Source organism: Haemorhous mexicanus, chromosome 7, assembly GCF_027477595.1.
Source record: "Haemorhous mexicanus isolate bHaeMex1 chromosome 7, bHaeMex1.pri, whole genome shotgun sequence".
In the NCBI taxonomy this organism is placed as follows: domain Eukaryota; kingdom Metazoa; phylum Chordata; class Aves; order Passeriformes; family Fringillidae; genus Haemorhous; species Haemorhous mexicanus.
In genome coordinates this window covers 30,924,733-30,951,287 of record NC_082347.1, presented here as the reverse complement: position 1 = coordinate 30,951,287, position 26,555 = coordinate 30,924,733, and the positions used below count along the sequence as shown (strand labels likewise).

The following is a 26,555-nucleotide window of genomic DNA, read 5'->3' as shown; positions in this document are numbered from 1 at the left end:
TTGGTGTAAAAATTGACCTTAGTGAACGTCATGCTCGTTCAGACTGTGTCAGACAGGAAGATATTCTTGGAAACCTGGCTGTCTGAGAACATAGTCTTCCATCTTGTCTGTTTGCTACAATAACCTTAGTCCATCCATGCTCTGGGACAAGCCTCTGACATATTTACAGTAATTGCATTCATGCTTCTCCTACTGTGATCTGTCTTGCAAACCATAAAGCCATACCCTGAAATAATCATGCTGATAGTAAAGAGATGGTGAGGAAATTGCAGACTTACTGTGGTCTGTAGCCAGCTCACTGTAAAACTCTGCATTGTTTAAATCATTCAGCTCTTCTAATAATTTATTAACAGTGTTGGGGAAAGAAGGATTATCTTGGTCTCCAAGAATGTAGTATCTGTTTCCAGTTGCTTGAAGAGGAAAACTATAATGTCACTTTATTCAAGTTAATTTTAGCAGTGGGTATAAATCACGGCATGGTCTTGCACAGTCCTCCTGGAGAGTGTCACATTCCCAATTATTCTGCCTCAGATCGTCACAGTCTCCTCTAGCACACTACATACCTGAGCTCCCAGCAGAACTAGGCCATGCATAATAAAGTAGACACCAGAGAATCAGGTCCAGTGTCTCATATTACTTCAGAAAATAATTCCAATCCATCATCTTCTCCGCATGACTGCCAAGATAGTATTTCTTTTCTAGTGCATTCACTGTCAGATTTCATCATGAAGAGAATGTATCACATGTTCTGGCTGGTCACTTTGCTTGTGGGAGGCAAATTTAGAGGCTTGCCCCAGCCAAATCACATTAACTGTGTAGTTTCTTGTGCTGGACAGTAAAGGTCCAGTAAAAGTAGGGTAATAGCATTGAGTACCTGGTGAGAATGTTGGCTGAAAACTGGACTGGTTGCATTCAGTGAGCCAAAAGAGAAGTCACTAAGTAGCAAGAGACTGAATCATATGGCCCGCTGTAGAGATGTCAGTTGTACCCAAGAAGTAGTAGGGAATTTGTGTATTTAGTAAACTTCTTTTGGCTCTCTAATTTTTTTGTTCAGAGGGAAAATAAAAGTAATATTTGTGATGAGTGGAAACATCAGTGTGATTGAGGATTGCATAATTAGACCTTCTGTATATCTGACAGTAGCAGCATTATTGACTTCAGCAGAGGCCATCAATGAGTGAAATATAATTCCCTGGAATTTAAAACAGCAAAATGTGACCCCAAAACAAAAAGTCGCCCAAGCCCATTTGCTACCAATTTGCATGGGCCATGAGTACTGCTCAGATTAAGCAGTCAGACAGCAAGGTTGAACATAGACAGCAAGAAGGAAGGAATTCACTTCAGCCTAAGGTTTCATTCCCAGCCCAGGGGACAAATGAATCTCTCTCCATATTCATGGTCTGCTTTTTCTCTTCCCAGAGAGTGAAATACGAGTCCGACTGCAGAGCGCATCTCCCTCTGGCAGATGTAAGTTATTCCAGGGGTATCAGGGATAAGATAGAGGGTGTAGCTGCTAGGGTTATGTCTTCTCCTGTTAAGAACATTGAGTCTCCTTTCTGGACAAGAAAGCATGCTGTGGGTTAGGTGGCCCTCTTGCAAATATGTAAAGTGGTACTTAGTCCCAGAAACATCCTCTAGAGCTTTGTCATTAAGTGGCACCCCCAGAAAGTAACAACTTCATAGACATGCAGATAAATTCCACTGAATTATTTAGGTCCAGAGCAGGATTAGAGATCAATGAAACACTGGCTTTTGGGTGACTCTAGACACTTGTTTTTGCTGCTAGGGACGGAGTTGGATGATGTGAAACGTTTGCTGAAAGGAAGTCGATCTGCCAGCTGCAGCCCTACTCGGTCACCATCCGGTACCCTCCCGATACCGAAAAAGGCCGTGGTGGAGACGAAGATGGTCACTGAGAGCTCTCAGTCAGGTACTTGGCATTAGCAACGTTGCAGTCATTCCAAACTGCATTTGCCATAAAAAGTACTCAGTTGTTAAGAACATCCAGATAAGAATACATGGTGTTCCTGTACAGAAAAAGGGTCAGCATGCTGAAAGACTGTCCAGGTATTGCTGGAACAAGAGCCATCTTGGGTATCTTTCTAGTGACTAGTCTAATTTCCAAATAAATGAGTCCATTCTTTCTGCCACCAGTTTCAATTCAGAGGTATTTCTAGCAGAGATAAGAGCTCTAAGCAAATGTGTCTGCGAGTGATTTGATCTCTTATCTCCAAGTGAAACAGAGAGATAGAACTGAAGACAACATTTCAGTGAGTGATTTATTAGCCATTCCATTTCATAACTCATCAGGAACTGTATGAGAAGACAAGGGGGAATGGCTCAAACTGAAAGACTGCAGGCTTTGATCAGATGTTAGGAAGAAATTCTTTACTTTGAGAGTGGCGAGGCACTGGCACAGGTTGTCCAGAGAAGTTGTGGATGACCCTGGAAGTGTTCCAGGCCAGAATGGATGAGACTTTCAACAACTTGGTCTCGTGCAAGGTGTTCCTACCTATAGTAGGAGGTTGGAACTAGATTATCTTTGATCCCAAACCATTCTATGATATCTTTAATCCCAAACCATTCTATGATTCTATAACTAAGTGATACTTAAAATGCTACAACTTCTTTTAGTTATTTATACACCTCACGACAGGGCTTGAGGAAGTGGTATTGACATTGATTCCATTGTCTTCTATCAATATCTAAAAGCAATATCTTCTAACTTACTCAAAGGTCCAATCCTGTCTAAAACAGAATTTTATTCCAGTACACTAGTTAACCAATCAGAGACATATGTGGGAAGCAAAAGTCATACATCCCATGGCCCAGGGTGATTTATTAATGGAATGGCAGACTGGGGTGGTTTATTCTGGTACCATAACATCTATGAGCAATGAAATCTCTTCTAGGTGTTTTGTGAATGATCATGCTGTTAGGTCAATCCATATTCCATTGGTTAAAATTTGTGTGGACTGTAATCAGCTGACATTTGAGGTCAGTTATGCCATGCTAACCTGGAGTCATTGGGTTGACTCTACAAGGGTGATTGAAATGTATGTTGTTTGCTCTATAAACCTACAGTGCATGCTAAGCCACAAGTCTGGCTTTGTTGAACACCACTTCTGTCTGCTTGGTTTTTCTAGTGTCAGGGACATATGATACAACCATACTGAATACTGCCCTCCCTTCATACATGTGGTCCTCCACTCTGCCTGCTGGGTCTTCCCTTGGTGGATACCATAACAGCTCTTCCTTGATCAATGCCATGTCTCACTCTACAGGATCAGGTATGCTCCCTGGATTTCCCAGGTTTGAAGGATGGAAGTATCCTGAAACTGGGTCAAAAGCAGGTTTTTTTTGCACAGCACAAACTAAAATGATGGAATAATCAAAATGGCAAGGGATATCCTTGACTTTTCTCTGGTTTTCTGTAATTTGGTGCTCTCTGCTTCTACACTAAATCTATCTCAAAATCCTTTTTTTTGAGATTTATTGTCCTGGCTCTCTGACTGTCATTAAATTCTGATGTCATCTTTATAAAAGACGTCAAGCTCACATTCCCTATAAAAACTAGTTTAGACTCAAACTAGTATTGGATTATCCTGGCCCATTGTAAGAATGGCTCATATACTAAAAATATTATAAGTAAGTTTTGTGTGTTATTACACCTGGCGAGGCCCATTTCTAAATGCCAGGGATTCTGACTTCCCCAGCTGCAGAGAAAAACCACAAGAAGCTTTATGATGGAATATTATTTAAAGCTTTACTTTCTCTCACTGACATATGATCTCATCTTGTCTTATGTAGAATTTTTTGCCTTTGTCAGTTCAGTAAAAGGGTGGTTTATTATCAAGATTTTTCCTCTGTGCAATTATTGTGCATTATCATTAGTTGCATTTCCAAGTTGACTCTTAATTTCTGGGACTGTGCCATTGACCTTTGGGTGCTAGATTTATGATTTGAGAGGAGTAATAACATTTCACTTCCTCTTTTTGCAGTTTTTGGTGTCCCAAATAACCTGGCTCCCAGCAATCATACTCTGAATGCGGGCCTGAGCTCTTCCTCTACAGGTCAGATTTTTCTTCCCTTCACACTTTGATAGCACTGCATTTCTGGCACTGCATTCTGGCTTAACTACAGTGAAATAATACCAATATACCAGTTTCTCTCCTATTCCTCATCTGAGTGTCAGCAGCTTTTTGCCCCACCTGCAGAAATGTCCATGCAGCCATGAGACCTCACAATGTAACTTGAGATAATGTTTTAAAATGGTCACCATTATTGTCCTGAGCCAACAATAACAATACAGCAAGGTGAACTAAGTTACAAAACATTTTGTTGTAAGGTCTGTGGTGCCTCCAGAAAGCTGGTGAAATTTGTTGGGAGATGTCATTATTTTTGTGTCACTGGTTTTGTTTGGGTTTTAGCCAGAATGCCACCTGCACTGCAGGACTCATATAACCCTCATTGCAATGCTTTTCTTTACAGTATTTGGAGTTCAAAACAACCTGTCTCCAAGCTCTTCTTCTGTAACCCAGAATGCTACAGCAGCCTCTGCAAGTCAGCAGCAAAGTAAGCCTAGAGAAAGTGTGAGGGTCACCAATGTGTGCTTCCTTCTCCCACCTTTTCTGTAGTGATTAGAAGGTTCATCTTGACAGAGGCCCCCTCATCACCTTCCTCTTGTGTGGCACAGTGTGGTATGAAGAGATATTGAGGAACATATCCTCTGCTGTGCATGTGCAGGAACAGCTCCCAGTGCTGATGCACTAGAAATTTGCTTGCTGGGGAAACCCTTGGTTGTTTGTGCTGTCCTAGGAACACTGAATGAGAAAAGATTTTTGAAATGTTTTGGTGTGTGAGATCCCTTGTAATCCTTCATCTCTTTCATTGTTGAATTTCTTCTTTGCAGCATATGGGATGAAGAACACATCTCAGAGTAACACCATGGCAAGTACTGCTGTGTCTGCCTCAGCAGGTGAGTCTTGTCATTCACAGGTGTTTAGGCATGACCTCATACAAGCATATCATAAAAATGAGTTAGAGACTCAGTGAGTGACACTCAGGTGCGTAACTTGTCGCTAGCCAAGTCTCCTACCAGTACCTTTCTAAAATGAAAGAGTCAGAATCCAAGAATGAGCAAATGAACTGGTCTGATTCAGTTCTCTAAAATAATTTGGATTGTTTAATTCTGAGCTATTTCTGCTCAGCAGGCAGGAAGCTGGACAGAAAAGGGCACATGAGAAATTGCACTTTATTTGAAGCCAAAACATTTCCAATGTTGCTCTTAAAAATAATTTTTCAGTTGTACCAGCTTCAACCACTCAAAAATGAAGGAATTGACTTATACATGACCAGAATATGTTTTTTTTAATGAGAGAAGCCCTTTGTCCTTGGACAGTCAGGATTCATCCTTTCCGGCTCTTTTCTGCAATTCTGGGAATTATAAATTACACTTTTTTTTTTCTCTGTATGTAAAGAAAGCAAAGTTTGCCTTGTAATCCAAGGACTCCCAAAGACAAGACTTAAAAATAGATGTAAAGACCACAGAAGTAATGATAACATTTCTAATAAAGGTTTACTCCAGGTTCTCCTTGAGTAATGGAATAATACCATTCTGCTTATCTTGATTTTCAATATTTTGTTTGTGTGCAAATTCATGTTTGTACATCATTCCAGACATACTTCATAATGCTTAGTGGCACAAGAGTGACCACAGTGATGATTTTGAACCTTGTTCCGCTTGTGCCAAACCTCAGTAAAGTGTACTTCAATGTCTCCTAACCCTGCCTAGCCCCCAGGATATGGAGTGCTTTGTGCTTGACAGAGTAGCTTGACAGTGCTTGATGGGCTCCTCAGCTTGAGCTGTGCTGGCTCTGCTAACCCCTGTATATCTCTCTCAGGCTGAGTTTCTCTGACTCCTCATGAAGTGTGTTTGAGGAGCAAAGGGCTCATTGGGCAAATCACTTCTCCATATGATTGAATTCCAGATGTTCCCCATTTCTGGCAGCAGAGCCTCCCCTGCTAGTGAAATGCACATCTCCAAAGAAATCTAATGACATGCACAGCTCTTCTGTTGCCTTTAGTTACCAGTATCTTACAGGGCTCTTTGTGTAGTGGCAACCCCAATCACAATGTGACCACCTGTTTAGGAACAAAAGTGATGTGTCTTGTAGTTATGGGCTTAATGGCCCACACTCATCTCCTCTCTACAATCTTTTACAAATATTGCAGGAGGAACTGTCTTGAGCTCCCAGGAAGACGACATTCTGCGCAAAGACTGCAAGTTCCTGCTGCTCGAGAAGGAGAAGGCACCTGCAAAGGAGATGGAGCTCTTGGTCATGACAAAGGACACTGGCAAAGTCTTCAGTGCTTCTAACACCGGGCTTAGTGGAGGTAACATCCCTCTTTCAGGACATGTGGTTATTTTGAGGCAGAGAAATGGAGACTGATCATAAGGGAAGTTCAGTGTTCAGGGCACTACACCTAACTTGTACATCATACAAGAACCTCTGACAGGCAGTCAACTTTTAACCATGCCAGCTGAAACCTGGGTCTGGCTTTTGCATTTGAACCTCCAGAATGTGCCTTAGGATATTTCACAAAGCTCAGGAGCTTTGAGAAAAAAAAAAAATAGGTCTGGTTTAGACAGGCAGAGCTATTGTGTCTTCCCAAGAAAAATACACCTTTACCAATGAAGGAAGATTGGCCTGGTTTAACTTCTGGTGTAATGTTTCTAATTATATTCGGTTGCTGTTCAGGATCTTTTGGAGAAGACACCTTGAAGAAAGAGAAGCAGGGATTTTCCTCCTCTTATGCTACAGATACTGGCCTAAAATCAGATGCAAACGGTAAGAATTTGTTCTTGTGGAAATGCAACACAACCTTCTCCTTCTGCCTCCATTACTACCTTTCCCTTTCAAGCCCACTCTCTAAATTTTGTCATGCACAGAAAGACTGGTAAAATCTCTTTTACTGTTGTTAAAACAGGAGGGCTGAAATCCATGCCAAAACGGGACAAAGAAACTTATGCAGGTAAGTGATGCCACTCAGACTTTCATTGGAAGAAGCACCAAAGCACAATACACAAAAAGCAATTGTCCTTGAGGGACACGAGTGGTCTCTGAGCAATGAATCAGAGGGAGGGAATGTTCAGGAGGCTACCAGAGAAATTGGTACCAGTGATTTGATTGTAGATAAGTGGACAGTTGTGTTATTTTTGCATGACTAGAGAAAATCGGATAGCTGACAGTCCAGCTGCATCCTGCTACTGAGACAGATTTATGGGGAAGAGAGGGCTCAGACAGACCATGCTGGCTATTGCTGTCACTTATGGCTCAGATCTGTACAAAAAATTTACCCCCATGTGATCATGCTTTCCAGCTGTTATTTTAAAATGCACTGAATGTTTTTGTCTCCTGTTTGAGTTCCCTTTGGAAATACTGTTCCCATCTTCCATAGGGACTAGAATTACAGTCACCATGTGCACAGACTGGCAGGAAGATTTTTTCCATAACCCTTTGTATAATGGATCAGGCCTTGATGTCTTTATAGTAAGAGATTCTTAATTCTGAAGTCAAGGAACTTTTCATTAACCATGAGATTGTTCCTTCCCTCTTCCAGAAATACGAAGTGGTGATGCAGGAGGTGCAATTGGATCAGCACCATCCTGGTGTCCTTGTGGTTCCTGCTGTAGCTGGTGGAAATGGCTCCTGGGTTTGCTTCTAGCCTGGTTGTTTCTCCTTGGATTGCTTTTTGGACTCATTGCTCTGGGTAGGAAATAACTGAGGAAAAAAATGTTGAATGGTATAGAATGACAAAGGGTTTAAGCTGGGAACAAGCCCAAGCACCAGAGATGCCAAGCCAGAGAACTGAATAAAACATTCAGCTTGATGGTGACTTGCCATTGAGATATTACAAATGGACAGAAAGAATGGATAAGGAATACAGTCTTTGTTGGGGTGTTATATAGTCTTGGGGTGAGTAGGATAGAAAAGCTCCTGAGATCTGAGGTCTGCTGCTCCAAGACTGACAGATTTCAAAGCTGTCATTTAAATTCCAGATATCCCTTTTGGGGGAAAAAAAAAAAATAAAAAAAGGAATTCTGCAAAACTCAGTGGCCATAGCTGTGTGACATAGTGTTGCCATGTTCCTATGATTGCATGAGATATTTCAGGCATGCATATCTGGCAGCATGTTCCCTAGCATTTTCCTTTAACCTTCCAGCTGAAGAAGTGAGAAAGCTGAAATCTCGTGTGGAAGACCTGGAAAAAATCAATGGTGGCCTCCTGGCAATTAACCAAGGGAATTCAAAAATAGAAAAGGATGTTTCAAGAGTAGACTTTCTTCATGGTAACTCACTCTCCTCAACCTTCCCATATGAAAATGAAGAGTCAGTCTGGTTGATGGTGAAGAGCAGACTGAATAAGGAAATAGAACGAGGTGAGCAGAGTCAAAAATTAACCCATACATTATTTCTCATGCCACTTTTGTTAGCAAGGGAAAGGTGATTTACTTCTGTTTAGCACATGATGGAAAGAGATGAACAACAGAGCAGCCAACATTCTCCCATCTTTAGAAATTTCATGTATTTGTGAAAACAAATTTACTGAGGAAACTCACAAACCATACTGTGCTTCCTGTAGCCTGAAATCCAAATAGATGTATCCTTGTTCTTGAAATGAGTAGCTACTCTGCTGTATAATGAACTCTAACAGCCCCTTCACTTCATGTTACAGGCTACTTCCGAGGGGAGAGAGGAGAACGTGGTGAGAAAGGTACAGCCATATAGTCCTTCTCTTCCCCTGTCCAATCCCTTGGCTCTGGCAATGCACAATTTTGTGATGGTTGTTGCTTCAAGGGGCAGTAAGCAGTAAGAAAGATGAAGATGGTTCATACTTGAACAAAAAGAATCAGAATTTTTTAGGTTGAAAAAGACCTTGAAGATTATGAAGTCCAACCATAAATGTAGCACTGTCCATGTCCATCACTAAACCACCTTCCTAAGGGCCACAGCTATGTGTCTTTTCAATACCTCCAGTGACAGTGACTTAACCTCTTCCCCTGGGCAGCCTGTTCCAATTCCCCATAACCTTTTTGGTGAAGAAATTTTTCCTAATATCCAATCTAAACCTCCCTGATGCAGCTTGAGGCCATTTCTTCTTGTCCTATCACTTGTTACTTGGGAGAAGTGGCTGACCCCCAGCTCACTATCCTCCTTTCGGGCAGTTATACAGAGAAGTAAGGTCCCCCCTGAGTCTTCTCTGTTCCAGGTTAAACACCCCCAGCTCCCTCAGCCACTTCTCAGAGGATTTGTGTTCCAGACCCTTCACCAGCTCTGCTGCCCTCTCTGGACTCACTTCAGTATCTCAGGACCTTGTAGTGAGGGGCCAGAACTGGACACAGCAGTCGAGATGCAGCCTCACCAGAGCCGAGTGCAGGGGGACAATCACTGTCCTGCTCCTGCCGGTTTGCCATGTAAACTGTAGACCCTGATCCCACACAGAGCAATACAGGAGGCCTAGTCTTGTATTGTGCCAGTGTGAAAAGCCAGATTGTGTCTGATCCTCTACTGTTCAAGTGTGAAGTGTCCTGTTTGGCCATAACTCCTTTGTATTTAATTAAAAGTGGGAAAGCAACTAGAAGACAAAATGAATGAATAATCATAAGTTGTCTCTTGATTCAACTTTTTTTTCCACTTTTCTCAGGTGACATGGGAATACAAGGTCCCAAAGGTGAGTCTGGAGTTACCTGCTTTACCTGGCAGCCTGTCGTAGGGCCTGGGTAGCAAATGTTTTTTTTGTTACTCCAGAATTTGGAGAAGCTGATGCCATTTATCTGTTAGTTCAGATATTGTTATGAAGGTTGGGGGTTTTCTCCTGTTTTATGGTCAAAGAAAATTTTAGAGTTCATAGTAGAAGAGATAACAGATCTCGCTTTGAATCTAGAAGCTCCTTTTGCCTGGACGAAAGTCATTCCTGAAACCAGGCTCTACGTGGTTTAATCACAGAGTGATTCAGTGCCCAGAGGGTTTTGCATGGTGTGAACAATTCAATTATTTGCATAAATACAAGGGAGACAATTGCAGGAGACACTAGAACTTGTAAATATTTCAGGAACATAAACTTCTTTTTATGAGGGTGAGGGTTAGCCAAAGTGACAAAAAGAGAAGACTTACTGAGAAGAATTCCCCACTGACTGTCTCTTTGTTTCTGTCTACAGGTGATCGAGGACTTCCTGGTGTCCCAGGTGGGCAATAATTCAAATCCCCTGTAAGGGAGGACATTTATTTACATTACTGTGGGCTAGAACAAATTCTGCACTGTCGTGCAAAATTCCTTGAACTTAGCTCAAGGTGATTCTCTGAAGAGTCAATATTTAGTATAGATTAAGTCACTTGATTAATACTTTGGTGCTGAGCTACAGACATAGCTCAGAGACTTGGTTACAAGCAAAGCCTTGGCCAGACTTCCCCTTGGATAGACATGCTGAATTTGTGAAAATTCTAGTCTAGCACTGGAAGAGTCCTACAGCTGCATAAATACTTGGTTCAGCTTTCCTGTGCTTTTATATGTATTGTGTTCTTCTAAAGAGATAAAGTACCCACTTTATGAGTAATATATTATTTACACCATCGAATTATTCTCGCCAGGCTTGAGATTTCCCTAAGTTGCATGTTATTATTTTATGGTACATAGTCAAGAACTCTGAACGCTTACTGTGTTTTCTTTCCAGGCATTCCTGGTCCAATTGGGCATGCAGGACCAGAAGGACCAAAAGGCCAGAAGGGAAGCATGGGTGAGCATCTCTGTCAGTGCTGTGAGTCATTCACAACTGACTGACACATGGCTCAGGAATACAGACACCTGGCTGGTGTGATCATTGCCTTCCCCGGTGGAGCTGGCCATGGATCCTTTTGCCTAAGGCCTCCCTCCCACAGACACCTGGTTTTACAAGGCATTTGTTTCCTGTAGGTGATCCTGGCATGGAAGGTCCCATGGGACAAAGAGGTAGAGAAGGGATACCAGGGCCTCGAGGGGAGCCAGGACCACCTGGATTTGGAGAAAAAGGAGACAGAGGTAGGAACCAGGTGTCTTGTTGTTGGATAAAACAGAGATGGACAAAAGCAAGAGTTTGGTCCTGATTAATAGAACACCTCAGTGATAAAATCTGATTTCACTATTCAAATCCAGATTTCATATCTGTACATTTCCCAGCACAAATTAATATGGCCTTAAGGATTTTTTTTTTGGCAGACTTATAATGGGTAAACAAGGATTGCTTTGGTTTCCCAGATCTTACCGTCAAGTTTGAGTCTGACAAAACCAAAATCACTTCATTATCAAGGTTACCTTCTTCCCTGTTATCCAGATCATCAAAGCCAGGGAATTCGTCTTGCTAAAGCCCAGTGAGCTCATATTCTTTTCTTGGATAGTGCATATCTATTTGGGCATTTTGAACTGATGAGCAGATTATTCATGACACTTACCAGAAAAAGAATAACAGTAGATGGAATAATGGAAAAATGGGATCATGGCTGTATTCTACTGTGTCTATTCATGCTCTTATTTTGCAGGTGCTGTTGGTGAGCCAGGTCCTCCAGGGCCACCAGGACCCCCAGGTTCTACTGGACTAAAAGGTAAATGTGAAGATGGAGAGAGAACACCTAACAGATAGGTTAGGAGTAAATGGGCACCCCAGCTGTCCCATTTCACTTGTGTTGCTCTGCAGTAACCAGAAAAGTGAACTAATGATCTGAAGCACATATCCCAGCATCTCAGCTGAGATAGATGGCTTGGGTCTCTACTTACGTGGAAAACATTTCCTCAATGTCCCAAGGACTAAGTTCTCAAAATTTGTTGTCCTGTTTTTGAGGATGCCAGTAATGCAAATTCTTCTAGTGACTGGGGAACTTCAATCCACTAAACACCTATTGGGTTGTGGATGCTGTTGGGCAAGCTGAAAGCAATTTGATCGTTTTCTAATTGTGGAGTTACTAAAAGAAAATCCGTTTTCCTTACAGGTCTGATGGGTTCCCCAGGCCCACAAGGTCCTCCAGGTAAGTGCTATATTCTTTTGCTGTGGCATCTAGAGACTAGGAAGAATAAAAACAGAGTGACAGCTTCTCATAGTTTTTCTGCTTCAGTGATGCATTGTGGTGAGTGGGATGAATGAAAACCCCCCGTCTCATTTTTCTGCAGGTCCTCCTGGCCTACAAGGATTTAGAGGTGAAGCAGGACTCCCAGGTGCTAAAGGTAACTTTCTCTTCCCCCGGTAATTGAAGCAGCACTAGCTGAGGTGCTTTTCTAGCACTGCTCTGAGCATGTGGTCTGACCATGTCACATTTTGTTTCTATGGGCAAAGAAAAGCATAAGACTGAAAAAAAGGGAGGCAAACCAAAACTTAGTCAGTGACTGCTAGCAAATATTGATAAATGCAGGAGACACAGAGGTAATATAGTAGTCTATGAGAGGAAAAACAGTTGTGTGGATGGAGCTGTGTTAAAGGAAAAGAATTTCCAGTTTGAGTTTGTCTGGTAACACAGAATCTGTATTTCCCTAGTATTTTTTTTGATGCATTAAATGCCTTTCCCTTATGATTTGTTACTACAATTGTTCAATCATCCATATCTCTTTCAGGTGAAAAAGGAGCCAGTGGACCCCCTGGACCCAAAGGTATGTTAACCAATTAGGTATTCTTTTGTGGTTATTTTCTTTAGATTTCTTTAGATATGGATACTGTCCATGGGTTTTATCCTTATCCCTCTTTGGCCTCTTCTTCTGTGCTCCTGTCAGAAAGCAGTCTTTATTTTCTCTGATGGAAACATTTTACAATGAATCAGTCTCACAGAATTTGTCCCTTTTTTCTTCCACAGGTGATCAGGGTGAGAAGGGTTCTCGTGGAATGACAGGTCAGTGGATTGAAATACTGGAGTAACAGCCAACCTAATAAAATTATAGCCCAGGCAATCCCAGTTAGCTGTCTGAAGCACTATAATGATGTTACTGGTTATAGGAGTTTTATTTTTGCACCAAAATTATTAACAAATAGATCCCATTCTTGATTCCAGTAATCTTGGTAACAATCTTTGTATTTAGCTTTAGGAAAATTGTCCCTCACATGCCCTATATTCACATCATTTGAGCATTTCTAATGCCCGGAGACAGTTGTGAATCATGAGGCCTGAACATCTTGTCAATGCTGGTTTTCAGTTGCAAAGCAGCAAATATTGCTGACGGAATTGTCCAAGAGTTGTTTGTTTCATTTTCATACTATTTTGCTACAGGTGAACAGGGCTCAAGAGGAATACCTGGACCTCCAGGAGAGCCAGGGGCTAAAGGACCTGCAGGTGGGTCCAAGAAAGCAGCTGTATTTATATGGGAGGCAATGTCATTGCCACCCAGATTGTGTTTCTGTGAGCACAGACAAGGAAACAAGATGGGAGTGGAATCATGCTTTTTATGATCCTAGGTCTTACCTTTAGACAGCTGTGATTAGTCTGTACACTCAGAAAAAAATGTCCTACAGTTAAGTTTTGAATGAATGCTTCCTGGAACTTCAGTAACAGCAACCAAGGTTTCTTTCAGATACAATGTGTAGAAAAGCCACTCTTCGGGTTAGGGCTGTGCTCCACTTTGGAGAAAGAGAGGATAACTGTGGTACTGTTTCAGAAGTCCCTGACAATCTCTTTCTTTGAACAGGACAAGCTGGTCGTGATGGACAGCCAGGTGAAAAAGGTAAGGGCTTCCTTTGAGGTAGTAGTGCAGGTACTTTCTGATTTGGTAGGAGTTGATTTTTAAAAGGGGTGGGAGAAAGATGGCAGCAGATTCATGTTCTGGGATCTTCTGTCTAAGAACTGTAGAGTCAACCTGTAAACATGGAACTTGGACATATAGTGGAGCAGGCTGTAAACTTGTGACAGAGTTACCTCTCTACAGAGCTCTTCTGTCATTGATGTTCCCCTCCCAGACACTGATGTTGGAGATGGCCACTTGGCTGTGAGAATACAATAGGTAGAAAGTGCTGCAGGACAGCCAGGCTTGAATGGATTGGTAGATTGTATGTCAGTGACTTTTGTCTCATTAATGGTGATTATATCCCTAGGTGAACCAGGTCTTACGGGAATGCCAGGTGCCAGAGGCCCTCCAGGACCCACTGGAGATGCTGGAGAGCCAGGTAAAAGCATTAGAGAGAACAAAAATGCTTTTTGCTCAGTCAGGAACGCGGATGTATTTGTCGATTTCCAGTCTTAATTTAATTTAAGTCTGGCAGAGGATCTCTGTATTCTTAAGGTGGTGATGAAAGGAAAATACATGGAGAATTTGGACCCTTTATGATCCCAAAATTGCCCACAGTGCAAACATCAGCTGCTATGAGCTGATTTACATACCAGTTGCTAGGCCAGTTTCTACCACTTTGAGAATTGTGTGCTATAATTTCACATAAATGGAATCTTTTTCTCCCTATTTGTCCTTTTCCCACATGAAAATTTTCAGACATCTTAAGAGTTTTTGCCTTTTTCTGACAGGTCTTACAGGACCCCAAGGACCACCAGGTAGGCTTTTCCATATTCCAATGTATCAACGACACACTTTAATATGGGTTCAAAAACCATTATAATTTTCCCTCTGTGGTACTCAGGGTTTCCAAAGTGATATACCAAAGTTTCCACACCTCCTTTGGCTTTTGAGACAGGCTTTGTGCAAGATGTGTGATTTTTGAGCAATGAAAGGCTTTTGAGTGTTGAAATTTTGCCTTTTCCCAAAACATAACATTTCAGTTCCCAGTGCATCACTGAAAAGTCCTTCTAGTCAGCATCAGAAACAGAAGGGAGAGGATGTAGCAATAGAGATGTAAACAGAGGATGTGACATCTGTAAGCAGAGGTGGGTTGGGGGGGACAGTTCAACAGGGAATTCATCCAAGAGCCTTGGGACAGGTAGCAGTACCTAGAAGAAGCAGTACCTATCTGTGAAGCAGTGTCATCATCCAGGGAGCAGTGGGACCAGGAAAGCCCAAAGACACAGCCAGCTCAGTCTGTTCCTCCACTGGCTTATAAAGTCCTTAGGGACCTGCTCATAAAGGCTGAAAGCTGGGGTCTTGAGTAGGAAGCTCCTTCTATAAACTCACAAGTTAAACAGCTGGGGTACCTGAAAAACATACAGGAAACAATATGTGCACTAACTATTTTAAATTGTTTGTCTACCTCGTATCAGGACTTCCAGGCAACCCAGGCCGACCAGGGGCTAAAGGTGAGTTTTGTTTCTTCCCTAATGCTCATTTTCTCTCTGAAGATTTTATTTTAGCAAGGATTAGCAGCTCCACTGAGCAGTCCCTGGATCAACAGTGGCATCTAGTGGCTTTGGGAAGGGAAGGTTTGAGAAGCACGGTAGGCAAAGCTTCCCTGAACATACACGGAGGGCAGTGGGGACATCTGCTGAGGGACTTGGCATGGCAGCTCTCCTCTGAGCAAAGCTCTGAAGCCCGGTTCTGCCCGGAGCATAAGATGCCTGGTGACTGCAGTGGAAGCTGTGTGCCTGCCTCAGCTAAATCATCTGCCTATGCTGGCAGATGTAGTGCTTGGAAAGCAGATCAGAGTGCTTCTCTGGATTAGCACAGCTCTCTTGCTTCCCCCCTGACCTTCTAATGCTGTGACTTTTCTGACGAGATCAAGGGCAGAAAGAACAGAAACTACATGCTTAATAGTACAGTGTTACCCCCCTAAAAAGAAGCTCAACTTTTGTACCTTTGTTTTCCTAGGAGAACCTGGAGCTCCAGGAAGAGTCATAAGTGCTGGTATGTAGTGCTGTGAGGGGTCATACTTCTGATTTAGGAGGGTTTTCTCTGGGGCCTTTTTGCACCTCCTCAATTCATCTTGACTGTATGTCAGACCTGTACTGGGGCTCCCTGTGCTGGGAGAATATATATGCCGTAGATGTGGCATTCCTTAAGCATAGATTTTTACACATTCACTAGATGTGTGAATATAAGTGTGTGCAAATCTATGTGTTTGTTTTTCAGAGGGTTCATCAACTATTACTCTCCCAGGCCCACCAGGGCCCCCAGGCCCACCTGGCCCCACTGGTCCTCCAGGTGTTCCAGGTGAGTACTGATGAGTACAAAGTAGTAATAGGTCAAATCCAGGGACTACCATCAAGCTCTTTCACTGCTCAGGAAGGTAGGCTTGTATCTAATCCCTTTCCCAGCACTGTTGATGAAATTAGGAAGGTCTTGTTTTTCAGCCTCAGCTTTGAACTCAAGGCAGCAGAACTCCCACTCAAGCATCTGTAAATCTTTCTCACACACACACACTGGCTGTGCATGAGATCTGGCCTCAGACTCCTCTGTCCAGTCAGACACTGCCCTCCAGCATGCTGCTGTCAGGCAGCAGAGTTCCTGAGCCCTGATTCTCATGGCACTTCTGTGCCTGGAGCTAGTCCTGGAGCTGATTCGGCAGAGGCAGTCTCAGTTGCAGTATGGAATGTGAGAGGAGGGTTAGGCCTTTTGCATTCCTTTTCTCTTGTGGTCAGTGGCATTCTGGTTATTTCCCCAGTCCAAAAGGCACCAAGCATTTTAATTGCCACAGGATGGAAATTCAAGTAATATATGGGGCATTGATTAATTCATACCCCATAGCAATTTCATTTGTTTATGTAGAAAATACATTTTTCATAGTCTCAGTTCTTATAAAAGTCCTGTTAATTATTTTCTGCTACTGTAAAATACAGCCAGTAAAATCTAATGAAATTTGGGTTTTTTTCCTTTGAAACTAGGTCCTGTTGGGCCAGCTGGTCTCCCTGGACAGCAAGGTACCATTTTCCTTCAGTTTTGATTATGCTTCTTAAGAGAAAGGAATTCATTAGTTTTTCTTTGTTTCTAATTCTCTAAGCCCTTGGCACATTCCCTCTCCCTTTTGTTCACAGATTTCTTCCTTTCAGTTCATTTTGTTGCACTATTTGGTTTAATTAATCTAGTAAAGAATTTTTATAATTTTTTGTTTTCCCAGGGGAAGAAGAAGGGTGTTAAGAGGGTGATAAGAGCCAGTGTAATGTAGATGCTGCAAATGTCTTTTTTTTCTTATGCTATTTTTCCTGAAGGCTGGTATTTCTAAGGCACTCCTCAAGTGCTGTTGCCTTTCTGTGATAGGGTATATAGCCCAGCTGGATACCTCCTGCCATTTTGAAAGGCAGGAGAACAAACTAGAGCCAAATTGGGATTAATGTCACTGTGAAAGCCCTGCCAGTTGGGCAGACATCTCTTAGAAAGGGCTGACCCCTAAGAACCTTTCTTAGCTGGTTTCCTATGATCCTGTTAGAACAAACTGGGCATAATTTCCACACTTGAATGCAGTGTCCCTCAGATCTGGGGACTGAGTTCATGCTTCCAGTTCTCATAAGAAAAGTCTGAACCTCTTGTCAGAATAGGCCACCCTCTCTCAGTTACATAACTCCCTTTCTCTGATTCTTTTTTTTTTTTTTTTTTACTGGAAAAAGGTCCACGGGGTGAGAAAGGATCCCCAGGTGAAGCTGTGATAGAAACCATAAGAACAGAAGTCTCATCATTAGCATCTCAAAGTAAGTGGCCCTGCCTTTCCACTCCTTTGCCTGGAGATCTGTCAGAGCTTCAAGGCCTGCTCACAGCTACCAGGAGATGCCCCTAACACTTTCTTCTCAATGTGACATGGAGCAAGCATGTGTGTGTGTGTGTGGTGGTGTGTCTGCAATGCCAGCTACCTCTTCTTTCCTCCTCATCTGTGCATCCTAAACTACTTTCAAAAGGAGGCAAAGGGCATCAGGCCCACATCACAGAGAGGGAAGCTGAGGAATGGTGGCTGGTGAGCAGCCACTAACAGGGGAGATATTCACAGAGCTGAGAGCTTCCAGACACTGAGTTCACACAGGGCAGTTCCCTGTGCAATATGAGCATGGAGCCATCTGTAAGACAAGAACCAGTTTGAAAAGGCATGTTAATCTAAGCAACAGAAATAATCTCTCTTCAAATTAAAGGATGAATTCACACAGGAGCAAATAAATTTAAGATAAAAAAAAAAATGTAACATTTTGTAAAAATTTTAAAATTTTAAGATGAAAATAAGTGGAGCTGAACAGAATGGTTTAACAACATCCCAAGAAAAGTGCTTGCTCTGTGCAACACTGTTTTGCATTACACAAAGATGTGTAATGCACTTAGAGTTGCTATTCCTAGGATCTGAGACCTCTGCAAGTTTGCAGCAAGGTAGAAGAGGGCATAAAATTATAAATGATCCTTGCCTGATCACCATCCGAATGGGGCCATGTAGATTCAGACCATGCTTCAGTACTGTCCAGTTCCCCATTCAGGTGCCCTGGATCACAGCATCACTGAACTTTGAGTTTGTGCCTCAGCTTGGAGATGAGGGTACATCACATAGTACAATCAGATAACACAGTGCAGCTGCTTGTTAAACAACGTCTGTGTTATGTTCTCCTCCCAAAACTTGCCTCTTTTAAAGAATCTTTCCTCTCCTTGAAGTTCTTTCCCTCCTTCTTTAGCCTTTGAGTTCTTTGCTCTTTCAACAACCATTACTCTCCTCCCTGTTTCCAATATCCTGCTCAGAGCTGTATTTTGCTTCATGTCCTAACCAAACACATCTCTCCTCTCCATCTTCTGCTTCATCTTGGGCTTAGGTCACCCAGGTCCCATCTTTGTCCATGTTTGATTGTAAGAGCTTCTAGCAGCAATATATTGACAGTTTGCATAGCAGCAGTTGCTCCATAGCAACAATTTCCCTTGTTTGTGTTTTTCTTTTGCACAGTGCTGGGAGATTTACAAGGGCGAGCAGGACCACCAGGTCCCCCTGGACCACCAGGTGTGTAACATACAGGGCTCAGCCCCTAAGCAAGGAATGCTGACACAACATGGCACGTTTCTGAGCCATGCAATTTGCTGTGTAAATGTTCCCTAATACCCCTGTTGCATTTGTCATCAGGTGAATCTGTGCAGGGACCCCCTGGACCTCGTGGTCCCCCAGGTGAGAGCTTGTTCTTCTGAAACCCAACTGGAAAGTGGTAGGTTTTTTCCCAAGGCCTAGGGCTGGAAGCAGAATCTCACATAGTGGGTTTCTATCAATACAGTTTCACTCAAGCAAGATGCTGCCAGCAAAGAATGTTTTCTTTTGCAGAGGGTTCTAGCCAGAGTATTAATTAGAAAAAGCCATACCTTTTGGGAAGACACTCAAAGTTTTCAAGTTGCCAAAGGAAGTAACTCCATTCAATTCCATATTTACTTCTTACTTCTCAAGCCTTAACTTTCAGCTGCAAACACATGGGGAGGTTCTTATCATGGGGAACATATCCCCATGCCCCATCCTGTAACACAGCCAGAACAGAGAAGGTGTGGGAGGATGTGTGACAGGAGCAGAACCCCATTCCTTGTTCTCTGCTCAGTAGGAGAAGGGAGCAGGTTAGGTGTGTGATGGGATAGGCACCCAGTACCACAAAGAAAGGAGTTTCTCTGTCCTTTTCTGCTGTGGTAGTAACTGATAGTGAAAAGTAACTACAAGGATAGATGTAAGAAGGATGTGAAGGAAACAGTGATAAGGGCCTACACTGGGAAATACTCAAGCTAAGGCTGTGGCTGGAGATGTAGCATCTCTTATATTAATTTACTTACACTGCTGAGGCTGATCCTTCCTGAAGTCTTTCTGTGTCCCTTTTCCCTAGGAGAAGGATTGCCAGGACCTCCAGGCCCACCAGGGAGACCAGGATCATCCATGTCCACCTCAGGTAGGTTCTTGCCACTCATTCCGTCATCTGGTCCTGGGAATGTTCTGCTGGGGTTCCAGAGAGCACATAAATGGCTAGGACCAAGTGGAGCCAGAGAAACCTTGTTTCATGTTCTGTTGGATGTCATGAAGAAATCTCTTTGTTTGAATTGCAGAAGCATTCTTCACAGGCCCACCAGGTCCACCAGGACCACCAGGCCCGAAGGGAGACCAAGGTAGGTATATCATGTTGCCTTACAAAAGTGCTAGAGGGATTTAGCACCTTAGACTGAAAAGAAGAAAGGGCTTAGGAGCAGAAATTCACTGTCTATAAGAAAGCTAGCACAGTTGTCACTAGGTAGGACTCCTGTCTGCTGTAAAACAAGTCAGTCTTTGTCAAAGAAATTTATTAGCCTCCAGTACAAGTGTAAAGGCAGTCACTGTATTCAGATCCCAACTTTGCAAGCCCATTATCCTCAAGAATATTCAGAACTTCAGATTTGCCATTGAAGGGGACAGCCTTTTTGCAAAATGTGCTGTGGACTAGATCATTGCAAGGGAGTGGCCTGTGAAGTGTAGCTCAATTATCAGCTGGCAGGAAAATGTGCTCCCTTTACCCATTTCTCCCCTACAAATTGAAGGCCAAGATGATATGCTGCAGTGTGGGCTGGGATGTTGCTGATGAGAATAAAGCAAATCCTAACACTGTTCCTCTGCTTCCCTGTGCACAGGTGAACGAGGTCCACGGGGATTCACAGGTAAGGAGATATCAGTGGGTTTCAGGGCAGCTTGCCTGGGTGTATGAGTGGTCCTTCATTTCTGTGTTTCATGCAGGAGAACCGGGTGATCCTGGCCTTTCAGCATTCTCCTCCCACGGTTAGTCTGTGCCCCCTTCTCCTCCTTTGAATTCATTGTCCCTGGGCTGAAATCAGGCCAAAATCCTGCTAACTTAATTTTAGTAGAGCTAGGATTTTGTCTACATACTTTATTCCTGTGAATCTCTGACACTCTTTCTGCAACTGGCAGGTGAAAGAGTCACCATCCAGGGACCCCCAGGCCCACCTGGCCCACCTGGACCAAAAGGTGAAGTTAAAAATCTTCTTTCTTTTATTGGGGATGGCCTCACACATCCAAACATGGTTGAGACTAAAGGATGGAGCAACCCAGTCCTTTGGGAGCTAGAGCGGTGCTCACCCCTGCTTTTTCAGGCAAAGCAGGACCACAGCAATAGAATTGCTGTGAGCACAAGGCACTTGACCAGGTCACAGAAGGCTCAGGAAAGCTGCCATGGCCTCATCCTTATGCTCTTTCCCAACAAGCTGGCATTTCAAGACACTCGTTGCAAGGGCTGGGTAGTTGCTTCTCTGACAACATGAAGCTCAACTGTTTCACATGACCAACTATGCAACATGTAGTCACACCCATTACAAGTGTCTGTCTCCCTCACTCTTTTTCAGGTGATGCCGGTGTCCCAGGTGCACCTGGCATCCCAGGAGCATCTCGAGGTAAGAGGCCAGACCATCATTGCTCTGATATTAAGAAGGAATGATGATATCCTGGTAGAGGCTTTGATAAAGTTCCTTTGACTTTTACCAGTGTGGGCGCTAACCTAATGCTGATGGGATTTCAGTTCAAAACCCCTTTTTGCAAAGCTTGCCTTAAATCAGAAAATTTAAGAATTGACAGTTTTCTTTTTCCAACTTACTGGGTATCCTTTAAGCCAGAGTTTTCCCTCTATGTGGACAGGTTCTTGAACTGGTGCTGCCCAGGCTGACTGGGATTGGGAGCAGCAGGGCAGTGATGTTAGACTAATGAGCTTGAGCTCTATGATCTCTATCTATAATCTGCACAGCACTGCACTCTAGTGCACAAACCCACCAGGCCTGCCTGTACAAAGCCGGGAATGTCTCTGGACTCAGCCCTGCACAGGCTGAATTATAAGATGCTGAATTAATTGAAGACATTATACTGCCAAATATCCCATGCTCAGACTGTGTTTAAAGATACAGGGGGAGCTCCTCCATATTCCATTTCCAAAGGTCTTTCCAGGCCTGTGGGAAGGGCTTAATGCAAGTACACTTTACTATCACTTAGTCTAATGCAACTGTGCCAAAAACACTCGTCCTTACAATGCTTTCTGTAGGTGGATCCAGACAAATTCAGGGACCCCCAGGACCTCCTGGACCACCTGGTCCTCCTGGCCCAAGTGGAGGTTCATCTCAAGAGATTCAGCAGTATGTGACTGACTACCTGAAGAGTGAGTAAAATGAGATTTTTGCTGTGGGTCAGCAGTTTCATGCCTATTTCTCTTTTGTTCCCTAGGGCCTTGTCCCTGTTCTATTAGAAACAGCAGCCCTGCTACTCTGGGCTTATTTCTGTTGAATACTGTGAAGTGCTGTTGTCCACTGTGGCTTCTGTAGAACTGTCCTTCTGTTGTCCTGCTCTTTGTCAGAGGAAGAGGGCCTGGTAATTGTGCATATGGTCAGTCTTCCCTCTTAGTTATGTGGGCATATCTTGGGCTTTCCACATAGGTGACAGCATCAGACATTATTTCACTGGTGCCCAAGGCCCACCAGGCCCTCCAGGCCCACCTGGACTCATCACCACTGCAGATGGGATGACCTTGGATTATGCAGAGCTGGCTACCCGTGTCATGAGCTATATGACAAGTAAGCACCCTGTTGGTAAACTCTGTACTAAGTCATGCCCTCAGCTGAGCTTGTGCAGCACCTGGGAGGTGAGACCAGAGGAGAAACAAGTTTTTAAATAGCAGCACCCCAACCAGGTTATTCATCTTCAGCAGTCTAGGCCCAAGACTCTACACAGCTGAGGTGTCCTCTGAGCCTTGTCCTTTTTTAATGTTTAGATTAACTAGCAGTTGCTGCTGTTTGAAAAGTCTTATATTAAACATTTGCTGTTAGACTCTTTGACCCAAAAGACCCCAAACAGAGATGGCTTTATTTAGTATATGTGGTATCAAGTATTTGGGGATTGTCTTGTGTGCTTGGAGCCTTCCTAAAGTAGTTGAAATCCCCAGAGCTTTTGGAAATAGCCTGGAATATGAACCAGAAATGCCCAGAGCACACAGCTGTGTGTGATGACCAGGATGTATGAGATAGCAACTGTTTCACAGCTGGGGGCGTGAGAAGGCCATTCTACCAGTTAATTAATTTATCTGCCCTTTGTTCCTTCCTGACCCCCCCTCATCTTCTGTCTCGTACTGGCTCATGTAAAACCTTTTCATTCCCACAGGCTCTTCAGGTCGCTACGAGTCATTTTCTAGCTCTGTATCCACTACATCCATTTTGTACCAAGAACTTCTGGACTTGCTGCAAAGTAAGTGACCCTCAAGGGAAACATGGGATTGAGGGTAAAGCATCCTGGAGATCTCTCTTTCCCTTCCAGTCTCCAGTGTGCAACTGGAGTTACCTGTAGCTGCTTCAGTGTGTTCTACTTTCCAGCTCCTCCACTCTCAGTGTTCCTCCCATAGCCTTGCTATGTTGTTGTTCTTAAGGTGAAGGGGATCCCCAACTCTGAGTTCTTTTTTATACACGCTGTTACTGTGGGCCAACAGGTAAATCTCCAGGTTGTCATTTGGCTGTCCCTGAAGGTAATGGTTTTGCTGGCCGGCGCTGTGCTCCAAATGGCTCCCAAGTGTCACAAAGCTCAGCATGGTCTTTCCCAGCTGAGCTGCTTTTTATTTCCTTTACCCAAGAAGTTGTCCAGGGTGTCCTGAAAAAAACAGACCACAGGGAAGTCCCTTAAGCCATCCAAATCTCATCCTCCTCATACCCTTATTATAGGAGGTTCCCAGCCTTGTCACAAATGTTTCTGGCACCATATACAGGACAATTCACTCAGAAAAGAGGGAGGAAAGGAGCTTTGCATCCATAGGTTTTGATGGTTTCCTCGGTGGAGGGGGCTCAGCTCACAGGCTGGGAACTCCTCACACTTGGTGTCTGTGCAGCAGCTGGACAGCCTGAAAAGATGCTTTTTTTCATTTCTAGGAGAAGAAATTCGTCAGTATCTCATTGGACCTCAGGGCCCACCGGGACCTCCTGGGCCAGGGGGAGATGGAATGTCTCTGTCACTGGATTATGATGAGCTGACCAGGAGGTTTATCAGCTACTTGTCAAGTAATGGCTTTATTAGTGTGTGTTTCCCTCTGTTCCTTTGGGAACCCAGCACAAAGCTCATGCTGTCAAGTCAGTAGAAATTATTCCAGTGCTAATTGTGTGAATCCTTGTGTACAGAGACCTCCTCACAGAGACTGTGGGAGACTTGGAAGAGAACAAAGATACCCTGTAGCTAAGATACCACTGACAGACTAGTAATGAATCCTTTCTTTGTTAAAAATTGAGCTTAGGAACAAAATTTCATCTTAGCCATCTTAGAAGTCCCATCAACACCTTTAAGAGCCTTTCTAACCTTTATCTCTGTGGTCAGGATAAATTTCTTTGTGAAAGAGTTGGTCTGTGCCCAGTCTGTGTCAAGGCAGCTCAGGCAACAAACTCTTAGAAGTTAGCTGAAAAATTTTCTATGTCTCTGCTTCATTTTCCCATCTGTAAAGGGGTGATATGGCATATAAGAACTGTTTGACAGAGAGGACTTTTTGAGCATCCCAGCAGCAGTGCTAAAATGCCTAATCCTGATATCTGCAACTGTCTGCTTAAAAACACAACCTGCTCCATGCTCAGTTTCTCTGAACTGCTCTTTGAGACCAGATGTCACTAGTGGAGTGCTCCTAAGATGGAGGGAATTTCCAGCAGGAAACTGCAGTATAATGGCAGCACTCCAATGGCTCAGGCAGGACAGTTGCATTTTGTCGGCAGGGATATTTCATTAACAGAAATCACAAAGTGCAGAGAGTTGCCCTAGAGCTGCAGACACAGGGAGAGCAGCACATGCATCAGCCTGTGGGTTGCAGCTGAACTGCAAGTCCGGGGGTGCCCCCATCATGTAACAGGTTCATGAGGTGCAGAGCTTTTGCCAGGAGTAGAAGCCTGCTGCCGGCCTGTTTGTGGGTGTCCTTGGGATTGTCAGGGCAAAGTCAGAAGTCCAGAACAAGGTTTGAGCTCTGGCTCCTGGCACAGCCTGCTGATGAGGACATTGTACTCTGAAGGAGCCCCTCCTGCATTGCCTGTGAACAAGCCCTGCGGCCTGTCTGCTCACACTGTAACAGCCTGTTCTGATAATGTGGATCTGTTGGATTTTGCAGGTTCTGGGATGAGCATTGGACTGCCTGGACCACCTGGGCCTCCAGGGTCACCTGGCATATCTTACAGTGACCTGACAGCGTACCTGCGAAGTAAGCCAACTTCTTCACTCCCCTGCCATGGGGCTCTATGTGCCCCCAGGATCTTTTTTTATGGCCTTAGTCACAGAATTTCCCTTTTGGCCTATCATCACAAATAACCAACCCTCTGATGGTCCTTTGTCCTTAGCAGCACTGCAGGCCTCTGCTGGCACCTGCACACTCCACAGGGGGCTGCAGCTGGATCACCATGTTCCTGTGGGGAGCAACAGCAGTGGGGCTGTCTTGGAGATGGGCATGAAGGAGCCCTTTGTTGTATCCAAACTCTGAAGCTTAAAGGCGTAATTTCTTATGCCTCTTTAAAAGCATATTTTAAAAATAGGGACTTTATTCTTTTTGGAATCACCTGACTGTCCAATGTGACATCTACATGCAGGAAGTGAGGTACACCAAGTAAGCTACACCAGGAAGTACTAGAGAGAAAAATAGCTTTCCACTTGGCTGTATCTGGTATAACTTATATTGTCAAAGAACATTCATTAGGGTTGTGGTTGTTTGAGTGACTTCTTTTCTTCCCTTGTGTCTTACAGACTCTGAATTCAGTGGTGTTGTTGGGCCCCCTGGTCCTGCAGGCCCCCCAGGACCTCCAGGGATCCCTGGATCACCAGGCACCTCTCTGGAGGACTTCTCTGCCTACCTTCAAAGTAAAGCACTTATGTTTCTCACAGCTGGCCAGGGTCATTCTGTTTTTAGATGCAAGGGGGACTTGAGGCTGAGATTCAGTTTAGCAGGGATGTGACTGCCCCTGGAAACAAAGTCACTGTATTAAGAAAATAATTTGTCAGTGTTGTCTGTAAAGGGATGGAAGTTGGGGTTGGAGCCTTTAAACTTTCAAGATCATGACCGTTATGTGAAATTTCCTTATCCTCTCACTGATGAAAAATAATTCTTTCCCTGTCTCAAGATGTTGGATACTCTTCCCTTTCTGGAGTCCGGGGCCCACCTGGCCCTCCTGGCCCTCCAGGACCACCAGGTTTCTCTGGAACTGGCCTCCTGTCCTATGCTGACATCACCAACAGCGACGAGTTCAGGAGTGAGCTGATCCAGTACCTGAAGAGTAAGGGAACACCATCCATCCTTCCTGCACACATCCCAAGATATGCTTTACCTTGTGTAGGTGACTGGCTCTGCTGCAGCTGAGACATTCCTGTAGGAGCCTTCCTTGAACTGGGGCTACAGCAATACCTTCCCTCTACAGCCAGGTCTACAGGAATGTGCTGCACCCTGTAGGCTTTCCTCCTCTCAGTCCAACTGCCAGCCAAAGTCTGTGTTGTGAGACAACAGGGACAAGCACTGGGTAGTTACAATTGGCCTGTGCTGAACATGGGTCCCTAGGAAGGTCACCAGCAGAGTTTTACCATGGGAAAAGCATTTTCTATGGCAAACACCTGCCCACAGAGCCATGGATAATGGAGGGGTTGGAGGCGGCACTGAGCTAGCTGTTAAGCACCAATGCTCTGAGCTCATCCTGGCAAGTTGTCCAGGGCAGGCTTTCAAAAAC

The 26,555-nt window shown here is 43.9% G+C and overlaps 1 protein-coding gene across 1 annotated transcript in view; it reads left to right on the top strand.

Moving 5' to 3' along the window:
• The window catches only part of COL17A1 (collagen type XVII alpha 1 chain), a 39,555-nt gene that overhangs the window by 10,001 nt on the left and 2,999 nt on the right, over nt 1-26,555 (top strand). The window contains exons 8-52 of the mRNA XM_059851917.1: nt 1,420-1,467; nt 1,787-1,930; nt 3,147-3,290; nt 4,002-4,073; nt 4,492-4,575; nt 4,913-4,978; nt 6,235-6,396; nt 6,762-6,851; nt 6,991-7,035; nt 7,624-7,773; nt 8,227-8,442; nt 8,739-8,777; nt 9,708-9,734; nt 10,222-10,248; nt 10,735-10,797; nt 10,974-11,078; nt 11,576-11,638; nt 12,023-12,058; nt 12,201-12,254; nt 12,639-12,674; nt 12,875-12,910; nt 13,286-13,348; nt 13,701-13,736; nt 14,104-14,175; nt 14,528-14,554; nt 15,215-15,250; nt 15,759-15,794; nt 16,020-16,100; nt 16,772-16,807; nt 17,492-17,572; nt 18,793-18,846; nt 18,967-19,008; nt 19,700-19,762; nt 19,917-19,976; nt 20,472-20,498; nt 20,575-20,616; nt 20,767-20,823; nt 21,198-21,245; nt 21,884-21,997; nt 22,272-22,409; nt 22,993-23,076; nt 23,748-23,876; nt 24,959-25,048; nt 25,585-25,698; nt 25,959-26,111. Coding sequence (XP_059707900.1) covers nt 1,420-1,467; nt 1,787-1,930; nt 3,147-3,290; nt 4,002-4,073; nt 4,492-4,575; nt 4,913-4,978; nt 6,235-6,396; nt 6,762-6,851; nt 6,991-7,035; nt 7,624-7,773; nt 8,227-8,442; nt 8,739-8,777; nt 9,708-9,734; nt 10,222-10,248; nt 10,735-10,797; nt 10,974-11,078; nt 11,576-11,638; nt 12,023-12,058; nt 12,201-12,254; nt 12,639-12,674; nt 12,875-12,910; nt 13,286-13,348; nt 13,701-13,736; nt 14,104-14,175; nt 14,528-14,554; nt 15,215-15,250; nt 15,759-15,794; nt 16,020-16,100; nt 16,772-16,807; nt 17,492-17,572; nt 18,793-18,846; nt 18,967-19,008; nt 19,700-19,762; nt 19,917-19,976; nt 20,472-20,498; nt 20,575-20,616; nt 20,767-20,823; nt 21,198-21,245; nt 21,884-21,997; nt 22,272-22,409; nt 22,993-23,076; nt 23,748-23,876; nt 24,959-25,048; nt 25,585-25,698; nt 25,959-26,111 — 3,390 coding nt within the window. The remainder of the gene's footprint in view (nt 1-1,419; nt 1,468-1,786; nt 1,931-3,146; nt 3,291-4,001; nt 4,074-4,491; nt 4,576-4,912; nt 4,979-6,234; nt 6,397-6,761; nt 6,852-6,990; nt 7,036-7,623; nt 7,774-8,226; nt 8,443-8,738; nt 8,778-9,707; nt 9,735-10,221; nt 10,249-10,734; nt 10,798-10,973; nt 11,079-11,575; nt 11,639-12,022; nt 12,059-12,200; nt 12,255-12,638; nt 12,675-12,874; nt 12,911-13,285; nt 13,349-13,700; nt 13,737-14,103; nt 14,176-14,527; nt 14,555-15,214; nt 15,251-15,758; nt 15,795-16,019; nt 16,101-16,771; nt 16,808-17,491; nt 17,573-18,792; nt 18,847-18,966; nt 19,009-19,699; nt 19,763-19,916; nt 19,977-20,471; nt 20,499-20,574; nt 20,617-20,766; nt 20,824-21,197; nt 21,246-21,883; nt 21,998-22,271; nt 22,410-22,992; nt 23,077-23,747; nt 23,877-24,958; nt 25,049-25,584; nt 25,699-25,958; nt 26,112-26,555) is intronic.